Consider the following 11,056-nt stretch of genomic DNA (forward strand, 5'->3'; position numbering starts at 1 on the left):
AAATTACTTTGGGCAGTATGGCCATTTTCACAGTATTGATTCTTCCTAACCATGAGCATGGAATGTTTTTCCATCTGTTTGTGTCCTCTCTTATTTCCTTGATCAGTGGTTCATAGTTCTCCTTGAAGAGATCTTACCTCCTTTGTTAGTTGTATTCCTAGATATTTTATTCTCTTTGTAGCAATTGTGAATGGCAGTTCACTCATGATTTGGCTCTTTGTCTGTTATTGATGTATAGGAATGCTTGTGATTTCTGAACATTGATTTTGTATCCTGGGAGTTTGCCAAAGTTGCTTATTAGCTTAAGGAAGTTTTGGGCTGAGACAATGGGGTCTTCTAAATATATGATCATGTCATCTGCAAATAGGGACAATTTGACTTCTTCTTTTCCTAATTGAATGCCCCTTGTTTTTCTTGTCTAATTTCTCTGGCTAGAACTTCCAATACTATACTGAATAGGAGTGGTGAGAAAGGGCATCCTTGTCTATTGCCAGTTTTTAAAGGGAATGCTTCTAATTTTTGCCCATTCAGTATGATATTGGCTGTGGGTTTGTCATAAGTAGCTTTTATTGTTTTGAGATATGTTCCATGGATACCTAGTTTATCAAGAGGTTTTAGCATTAAAGGGCTGTTGAATTTTGTCAAAGGCCTTCTCTGCATCTGTTTGGATAATCATGTGTTTTTTTTATTTGGTTCTGTTTATGTGGTGAATTACGTTTATAGATTTGTGTATGTTGAACCTGCCTTGCATCCCCGGTATGAAGCCTACTTGATCGTGGTGGATAAGCTTTTTGATGTGCTGTTGGATTCGGTTTGCCAGTATTTTATTGAAGATTTTTACATCAATGTTCATCATGGATACTGGCCTATAGTTTTCTTTTTTAGTTGTGTCTCTGCCAGATTTCAGTATCAGGATGATTTTGGTCTCATAGAAAGAGTTAGTCAGGATTCCCTCTTTTTGTATTGTTTGAATAGTTTCAACAGGAGTGCTACCAGCTCCTCTTTGTATGTCTGATAGAATTCAGCTGTGAACCTGTCTGGACCTGGACATTTTTTGGTCAGTAGGTTATTAATTGCTGCATCAACTTCAGACCTTGTTATTGGTCTATTCAGGGTTTCAACTTCTTCTGGCTTAGTCTTGGGAGTGTGCAAGTGTTCAGAAATTTATCCATTTCTTCCAGATTTACTGGTTTATGTGCATAGAGTTGTTTGAAGTAATCTGTGATGGTAGTTTGTATTTCCGAGGAATTGGTGGTGATCTCCCCTTTGTCATTTTTTATTGCATCTATTTGATTCTTCTCTCTTTTCTTTTTTATTAGTCTAGCTAGTGGTCTATTTTGTTGATCTTTTCAAAAAACCAGCTCCTGGATTTATTGATTTTTTGAAAGGATTTTTGTATCTCTGTCTCCTTCAGTTCTGCCCTGATCTTAGTTACTTCTTGTCTTCTGCTTGCTTTTGAGTTTTTTTGATCTTGCTCCTCTAGCTCTTTCAATTTTGATTATTGGGTGTTGATTTTAGATGTTTCCTTGTTTCTCATGTGGACATCTATTGCTATAAATTTCCCTCTAGACACTGCTTTAAATGTGTCCCATAGGATCTGGTACATTGTATCTTCATTCTTGTTGGTTTCAAAGAACGTTTTTATTTCTGCCTTCATTTCATTCAGGAGCAAGTTGTTCAGTTTCCATGTGATTGTGTGGTTTTGAGTGCTTTTCTTAATCCTGAGTTCTAATTTGATTGCGCTATGGTCTGAGAGACCGTTTGTTATAATTTCTGTTCTTTTGCATTTGCTGAGGAGTGATTTACTTCCAATTATGTGGTCAGTTTTGGAGTAAGTGCAATGTGGTGCTGAGAAGAATGTGTATTATGTGAATTTGGGGTGGAGTGTCCTGTAAATGTCATTTAGGTCCACTTGGTCCAAATCTGCATTCAAGTCCTAGATATCCTTGTTGAATTTCTGTCTCACTGATCTGTCCAATATTGTCAGTGGAGTGTTAAAGTCTCCCACTATTATTGTGTGGGAGTCTTAAGTGTCTTTGTAGGTCTTTAAGAACTTGCTTTATGTATTTGGGTGCTCCTGTATTGGATGCATAAATATTTAGGATAGTTGGCTCTTCTTGTTGTATTGATCCTTTTACCATTATATAATGCCCTTCTTTGTCTCTTTTTATCTTTGTTGGCTTAAAGTCAGTTTTATCAGAGACTAGGATTACTACCAGTGCCTTTTTTTGCTCTCCATTTGCTTTCGTAAATCTTCTTCCATCCCTTTATTTTGAGTCTATGTGAATCTTTGCATGTGAGATGGGTCTCCTGAATACAGCGCACTGATGGGTCTTGACTTTTTATCATTTGCCAGTGTGTGTCTTTTGATTGGAGTGTTTAGGCCATTTACATTCAATGTTAATATTGTTATGTTTCAATTTGATCCTGCCATTTTGTTACTGGCTGGTTGTTTTGCCTGTTAATTTACATGGCTCCTTCATTGCCTCATTATTCTTTACCATTTGGTATGTTTTTGTAGTGGCTGGTACTGGTTATTTCTTTCCCTTTTTAGTACTTCCTTCAGTAGCTCCTGTAAGGCAGGTTTGTAGTGACAAAATCTCTCAGCAATTGCTTGTCTGTAAAGGATTTTATTTCTCCTTCATTTATGAAGCTTAGTTTGGCCGGATATGAAATTCTCAGTTTAACGTTCTTTTCTTTAAGGATGTTGAATATTGGCCCCCATTCCCTTCTAGCTTGCAGGGTTTCTGCTGAAAAATCCTCTGTGGGTCTGATGAGCTTTCTTTTGTGGGTGACTCGACCTTTCTCTCTGGCTGCCCTTAGGATTTTTTCCTTCATTTCAACCCGGGTGAATCTGACAACTATGTGCCTCGGGGTTGCTATTCTTGAGGAATATCTTTGTGGTGTTCTCTGTATTTTCTGGATTTGAATGTTGGCCTGCCTTGTTAGGTTGGGAAAGTTCTCTTGGATAGTATCCTGATGAGTGTTTTCCAACTTGGATTCATTCTCCCCATCAAATTCAGGTATGCCAATCAAGCCTAGATTAGTTCTTTTCACATAATCCCATAGTTCTTGGAGGTTTTGTTCATTTCTTTTTACTCTTTTTTCTCTAATCTTGCCTTCTCGTTTTATTTCATTGATCTGATATCCTTTCTTCTGCTTGATTGATTCAGCAATTGAAACTTGTGTATCCCTCTCAAAGTTCTTGTACTGTGTTTTTCAGCTCCATCAAGTCGTTTATGTTCCTCTCTAAGCTGGTTATTCTAGTTAGCATTTCATCTAACCTTTTTTCAAGGTTGTTAGTTTCTTTGCATTGGGTTAGAACATGGTCTTTTAGCTCACAGAAGTTTGTCATTACCCGCGTTCTGAAGCCTGCTTCTGTCAATTCATCAGATTCATTCTCTTTTTTTGTTCCCTTGATGGTGAGGAGCTGTGATCCCTGGGAAGAGAAGAGGTGTTCTGTTCTTTGGTGGTTTCATCCTTTCTATACTGTTTTTTTTTCCATCTTGGTGGATTTATCTCCCTTTAATCTTTGAAGTTGGTTATTTCAGGAGGAGTCTCTGAGTGGACATTTTTCTGTTGAGGTTGGAGCTGTATCTTTTTTGGCTTGTAGAGGGCGTTGCTGGGCTCTTTCGGGTTCAGTCAAGTTGTTGGGTGGGTGGTCCTTTCTGGAGTTTGTTTGCTGGTGAGATTGGCCCCACCTTCCCAATGGCGTCTCTCCCAGAGCTCGATCTTCCTGGTTGCAGTCAAGCTGGTGTATTTGCTGCCAACCTCTCTAGCAAGCACTTCAGTTTGAGTTCTGTGAGGGTGGGGCCTGCTGGCCTTATGGTCTGTTTTCCTGCTTTCAACTCTGCCTCCCTCTGAGGGACGGTCTGTCCCGCTGGCATTAGTCCAAACTCCTGCGGAGGTCCCTGTGACAATTTGCCCAGCCCAGCGATAGCTGCTGCTCAGATTTGCATCAACTACCAACAGTGCCCCACTGTCTGGCAGGGCTCTCATGGACCAAGGGTTGCAGGAGGGATGAGGCAAGCACAGGATCCGAAATGGAGCACCGAGGGGGTTAAGTCCCCTGACCCTCCAACCTGGCTGCACATTTCAGGTGGGACATGCTGCTCCCATCTTGATTTGCCCTCCTGGGTGGCTCTTGCCTTGTGGCTTCTTCCCTGGGCCCAATTCCAGTGCCCTATCAGTCCCATGGAAAAGAACTCAGCACCTTGTTTGGAACTGTGAAGTCCTCCAGCCCTTTGCATCTCATTTGCTGGGAGCTGCCTTCAGGCACTGGCTTCTCTCAGCCATCTTGGCGCCCTCCTCCTCTATTACGCAGTCCCAGTTTTATGCCTGGATTTTCATCGTAATCATTAACGGTACTTCATTTTATGATCCAAAATGTCTTCCTTGGATGATAAATTACCTCCCTACCTTTAATTCTCAAACAGTTTATGCTAATGTTGATATTATTAATCCCATTTTATCAATGATAAAATAGGGCTCAGTATATGGAAAAAATGTTTTGTTAACACAGCTAGTGCATAGCTGAGCCAAGATTCAAACTAGTTTGGTCTTCAAAGTTCACGCTGTTGAATGTAGCAGTACACTGCTCATTTAAATACATAGTCACTAAATACCTACAAAGTTATATAAGGGACGTTATCATCTGCACTGTAAAGATGAAAATATTGAGGAAATGATACATTACCATTTACGAATTTGAGGTCTAAGGTATTGAGATCTTACCCTTTGTGTTCTTTTATGTGGTTGCCCTACTTTTAAAGGTGGACTCCACAAAATAAGGCAGGCCAACAAGTGTAGCTGGCAGGTATAGCTACAGAGAGGGGCTCCTACTAGCTCTGTGCTAATCAGCTGGGATTCACTCGAGTAGGCTTATGGTGCAGATCACTCTCCTAAATATTTGTCCTTTAGAAAAGCAGTATAAAGTGAAAATTCAGGTAAGTCCAAGTTACTGAAATCAGACACCCTGAGCATGAGAGAAAACAAGAAGGAACTCAGATGAGCAAATAGTGGACAAATAAAATAATGACTCAGAATATAAGGTCGTTCTAATAAGAAAATACTGAGATAGTCTCATTTTCTAAAAATTAGAGGTTTCATTGGTAGAACCTAATGAAGTTCTAATGTTGATTTATGAAAATGTATTAGACTCATCCATTCTTTTGAAGATTATTTGTAATGATTCATCTAAGTTTAAGCCATATGCATGTCAAAATAATGACATTCACTTATTCTGTCATAGGGGTTTCTACCATATATATATATATATATATATATATATATATATATAACTCTGTATAAAGCTAACTGATTTTATTTTAACAACATAGCTTTAAGTATGAGTCCCATTTTACTTCATAGTCTAGATCAAGGTTTCCCCATCCCAGAGCTGTTGACAGTTTGGACTGGATAATTCTTTGTCTTGCATGTTGTAGGATGTTTATCAGCATCTCTGGTCTCTACACACTAGATGCCAGGAATATCTCTCCCACAGCCATGAAAATAATAAATGTATCCAGATATCACCAAATATCTGGAGCAGCATAATTATCTCACTTAAGAATCCACTGGTTTAAATGCATCCTCTTTGTTATCCTAGAAAATCGACTAGGTAGAAAATAAATGAGTTAATATTCAAAATAAAACTCTTTTGATAACATTCAATACCAGTTCAACTTCTCTAGAACTCATAGTGCTAATAAATTTGATAACCTAAGGAAGGGAATTGCTCTTGGCTTAAATTAGGAGTAATGGCTTGGGAATATATTTAATTTGAAGAAGGGATGATAAAAAACATAAGATATACGAACTCTGAAAATTCAGTTCAGAATCTTCAGAAGATATTTGGGCCTTTCCTTTCTGGCAGTGGCTATGGCTCTTTTCGAAATGCTCCACATCTCCAAGGAAATGTCTTATTTCTTTTTCTGATCTTTGGCTGGGACAGGCCACAGAAATGGGGGCTTAGTGTGTGAAAGGACATGCCAGTTCTTGAAATTTTGCATGTAAAACTATGGACTGAATTTGCAAATATCATAATCAAAAGCACTTTTTGTTAGGGATTAATCAAGCTACAGTATTATTTTTTGAAAGTTGAGCTTATTTTGAGAATGTTAACAATTATAAGAAACACATGATAAATGTTTTATAGCATGACTTTAAATATATATTCTTATCACTGTTTAGAAGATAGAAAAAAAACAATTACTATATGAGCCCTGTACAGTAATATCAATTGTTTATTTATTTTAAACTATTTTTCGTAGACTTCCCCCTTTAAACTGGTAAGCAGAAAAATGTATTGGCCAATAGTCCAAGAAACCAATCTTATTGGCTAATTATCATAAATTTACTTTAAAAACTGAGACACAGTTTTAAACATTCAATTTATTTGTCGCATTTGTACATGAAAATTATAGTATGATAAAATTGCATTCTATTCTAAGCTAGTAAATTGTTTCTAAGAAATAGGTTGATAAAATTGCAAGTCTTTTAATAAAAAGGTAGGTTATAAAAATGTAAATTAATTTGAGATATAGAAAAGTTTTCAAATAATGCTCTCAGGATTATATGCAAATAGGTACTAAATAAGACAAAGTTTTTGCAAACATGATGTAGCAATAGTAACTACAACTCTGAATGTGAGAAATTCGGAAAATGGACCAGCTATGTAAAAAGCAAATAGGTGACCAGTAAATTTGTATTTTCATGGTTATTCTTAGGAGCGGAGGAATAATCTGTTGAGGTTAGTGCGCCCAAGCAGACCCCATAACTTTGTTACACAGCATTTAATTTCTCTCTGCTTGTTTTCCTTTAATTTTTAAAATGGGATTTAGCTGCTTCAGAGGTAAAGTGCATTGTAAAATGCAAGAATTTTCAAATAATGCAATTACTTCATGGTATTCTGTTTTAATATTAATTTAACCATATTAAGCAGGTATAATGACAATAAATTCGGCCAATAACAAATTCTGAAATCTGAAGGCTTGTTTCTGCTTTCATAGTATAGATTTGCTCTAAAGAGAGCAGGCGATCCAAATGCAAGCTTACTTCACACTGAAAGCAAAATGTCTGTAGATTCTTGAGTTTCATTATAATAACCTGGAAGTGAGATAATAGAAAATGTATTAGTGAATAATAGCTTATCAATTTAAATTCATTAGCTGGCATTAAATCACCCCTACACATAAATCTTTCTATGGAGCAATCACCTTTAGCTTGAAAAATACACGTTAATCCTTTTAGGAGAATACAATGAAATATTTAAAGAATTCTGTTTTTAGACAAATGATTCCTTCAATTCCCTATCAAGGCTGTTATAGGTTTTCTAAAAAATATACATAGCTAGTATTTTACCTTCTTTAATGATCTTTCCTGCAACAGAAACTAAATTCCTTTTCAACTTGAGGTCGAGCAGGAAGCTGGAAAAAAAAAAAAAAAGATACAGAGCTAGCATTTCTCTTTGTTTCTATTTTAAGGTTGAACAAAGAAATATGACAAAGTTATAGTTGCCTTTCGCAGCCATGGAAAAACAGCTTTGCAGAGACAATTGGAAAGACAGTCTTCCATTTTAAAAGGAAACAGAATCATTGTAAAGTTCAACTGCATCCAAGTTCTTGAATTCAAATTTTATTTCCATTTTGAGAGAGACCAGTTTACAAAGCATTGGGTATTTGTATTCTTTTCCTCTTATTCAAAATCTCCTTTCCAAAACTGCCATGTTTGTGCAGCTCTTGTAGAATAATCTTGGTTGATATTTTCATAAGCCCTAAAGCCATAGTGCACCCCACAATTTTGCTACATTTGAATGAGTCTAATGAGTCTCTCTCTCTTTTTTTTTCTCTCTCTCTCTATATGCACACACACAAACACACATATATACACATACACACAGGTTGATGGTAGGCTACAGAAGAATAAAAATGCAAATACTTCAATTAGTTTTTAAGGGTGAATGATTTTTATGATCACTTATGACTTATTTGAAATATACAAAGAGCTTAAAGGGTTATTAGACTTTGGAAAATTAAAATTTGTTCATTATAAGAACTTAGCAAAGACTCTGATTCAGGATTTTAGCAAGAAACCCAGTTGCTACAGGACCATTACTAGCAGGGCAAGTGTGTTTCATCATATATGCAGATAGCTGGAATAACATTTTTATGAAAAAAATTGTAGTCAGGACATTATCAATGTTTTCTTGCATTGGTCTTAGTTTTCCATTGCTGCTGTCTTTGCTTAGTGTTATTAATAGCTTCTCATTAGCAATTTAGTTTTAGTTAACTATATGATGTGAAGTAATGCATATTTACATTGATAATATTTTGGAGTTATATTTCCCCTACTAACATCCCAGAATTTAAGGACTGTATACATTGTGATTCAAATGCAGTAGACTCATCATATTTCTATTGTTGAAACTCATGTATTGATAATTCCTCTAATTTTTTCTTTGGTCTGTGCATGTTGAATATAACCACACTTTGGTCTCAGCGGCTTTTTCCTTTGAGTTCCCTCTTTGTTTTTTTCTGAATAGTTAATTTCCTTAAATTACTGTTCATAGATTTTGTATATAAAGGTGCACCTAACCTATTTTGTTAATATTTGTTAGAATGTTTAAAAGCACAGACAGAATAGAAGGTTTTCATGTTCTTTTTTAACCAAGTTATTTTTTTGCATTTTATAAAAATCAAAATAAATACAACCTACCTTATTGCTGAAGGGTATGTTATAAAACATATTTTCATTGTGGGCAGTTTCCTTACCTAGAAATACAAACTCTGTTATTACCTCTTTATTCATTTACATATTTGATGAATCATTTATTCAGTACTTCTTAAAAATGGTTTTTACAAAGGTAGGATACGGATGAAGAGAAAAATTACCAGAAAGATAAAAGGGGGATATTGAAAAGGCCCTCTGGCATATGCTATTAATTTCTCCTGCCCATGTGGATTGACTTGGGTAGGCTACTGAGGACTTACAGGAGTCAATTGAGTTTAGAAGCAATCTTTCCAACACCACTGAGTAACAACCTCCACTTGATTATTCCTTCTTCCTTTTCTTTTCCACATTCACCAGTATTGGCCAATTACAAAACACACTTCTCCATGAACACCTGCTCCTTCTACTCCCTGCTCTCCTAGACTACTGCTCCTCCTGCCTTTATCACTGGCTTTGCATTTCTCATCTCAGCCACAGGGCTCAGTTCTATGGCTTCTTCATTCCCACAGTCAGTGTTTTGGTCCAAGCTGTGGACAGTTGCTTCTAGAATATTCAATAGCTCCCTAGCTGACATCTAGCTCTTCCTTACTGTCTCAGTATTCAACACACATTCCCCCAATCACATGGAAATGAATTACTTCCTCAAGTGTTTCTCAAATTTCATTTGCTCTATCAGTAACTCTCAAGTATCAAGCACAAGGTTCCATTTACATATATCATCAGTCTTTCTAGCAATTACCCATGGTACAATTCTTATCTACATGTTGTATATGAGAAAACCAAGGCCTAAAGAGCTTAGTGACTTGCCGTAGGTCACAATTAGTAAGTTGTGAACAGTAGGATCAATCAAGAATTCAAAATTCACTGTCCTTTTATTATATCGTGATGTCTTCAGTGTTGCTATTTTATAGTCGCTTCCCGTTTATTTTGGATGTCAAGTAGTTTTGCATATAAATATAAAATCTATGAGAATTTTTACACTGACTTTCCTAATCCTATTAGGTTTACATTAATATTGAAATTGATTTACTCTGTACTTTGAGTCTTAAATCCTTCAATAAATACCAAGCACTTACCACTTGGATGATGCACAATGGTGAGTTTATCTAGAAGACAAAAAAAGCATGTTCTCCTGAGTTTTGTCCAATATTTATCTTAAATTATCTCTTTTTTTATTGTTGAACTAGTTCTTGTCTTTGAGGTCACTATGAAATCTCACAATCTGATCTAAAAATACCAACCCCAAATTTATCTACCTCCAGCTACTATGAGTGAAACCATGCTTTTTATTACTTTTGTCTTTTTCTCTCCCAACCTTTGTCTCAAGATATTATGATTTTAGATATGTTTGACATTTAATACAAGCTTGCTGCTCTGTCTTGATATTCCCTTAGCTTGAGCTACTTCATTCTTATTAAAAATCAATTTTATTCAGGAATAATTACATACAATTCAACCATTTATAAGGGAAGAGGTTGATAATTTTTGACAAATGTATATATGGCCATGTACCCACCAACTCAGTTAAGATAGAGACCATTTTTATCTCCACAGAATATTCCCTAATTCTCCCACATGTCAGTTGTCACCAAAATATTACTCATGGCAACCCCTGATCTGATTTTGTTGCAGTAGGTAGCTAGCCAGGCAGGAATGGGGCAGGAGAGGGCTCCCCATCACCCACCAGGAATGTCAGGTGACCATCAAGTGATGGTTCGGCAGTTATCACACTGCCTTTCTAAAAATGATAATTGGCAGCCTGTGCCAGAGATAAGCAATTTCCTGATGGTCCAGAATTGTCACACTAAAGCGATAATTGATCACTGGCACCAGGCAGAGGCAATTTCCCAAACAGATAAAAACACTTGAAATTGGTAATCAACTTCCAATAATTTTCAGGAATTGGGTGAGTGAGCTCCAGCATGCACATTAAGAGACAAAATGGTGGATTATGACCTTCCAGAGGCATTCCACTGGAAAAGGAAAGAAAGCATCATGTGGGCATGCACACAACTTTCTGAACACAATGCGCATGCTCACCTCCCAAGTGTAAGGAGGACACCATGCATGTGGGCAGCTCACCCTTAGAGAAGAATGAAGGGAAAGGAGTGCAAGATGCTGGAAGTGAGCCAGCATATAACGTCTTAAGATTAAAGTTAAACAGGGAACTGGACCTCCACAGTGCCTGCTGGGGTCTCTTCCAAATGTACTTTTCTTTCCCTCCTGCTCTAAAGCTTTTTTTTTTTTCCCATTTATTTATTTTATTGCATTTTAGGTTTTGGGGTACATGTGAAGAACATGCAAAATTGTTGCATAGGAACACACG

At 36.6% G+C, this 11,056-nt stretch overlaps 1 protein-coding gene across 4 annotated transcripts in view; it reads right to left on the minus strand.

Moving 5' to 3' along the window:
- Positions 1–6,307: 6,307 nt before the first annotated feature.
- Positions 6,308–11,056, minus strand: part of BANK1 (B cell scaffold protein with ankyrin repeats 1) — a 311,677-nt gene continuing 306,928 nt past the window's right edge. For 2 of the 4 annotated variants that reach the window (XR_005196871.1, XR_005196870.1), the window contains 3 exons: positions 9,807–9,836; positions 7,363–8,771; positions 6,308–7,107 (listed from right to left, as the gene is read on the minus strand). Coding sequence is in view for 2 of the 4 variants with exons in the window: in XM_017508664.2 (XP_017364153.1) it covers positions 7,368–7,427; positions 8,716–8,771; positions 9,807–9,836 (146 nt within the window). In the remaining 2 variants the exon portion in view is untranslated. The remainder of the gene's footprint in view (positions 7,108–7,362; positions 8,772–9,806; positions 9,837–11,056) is intronic. The other 2 variants (XM_017508664.2, XM_017508665.2) reach the window with 2 other exon arrangements.

This window comes from Cebus imitator, unplaced genomic scaffold (assembly GCF_001604975.1).
Source record: "Cebus imitator isolate Cc_AM_T3 unplaced genomic scaffold, Cebus_imitator-1.0 Scaffold397, whole genome shotgun sequence".
Classification (NCBI taxonomy): Eukaryota; Metazoa; Chordata; class Mammalia; order Primates; family Cebidae; genus Cebus; species Cebus imitator.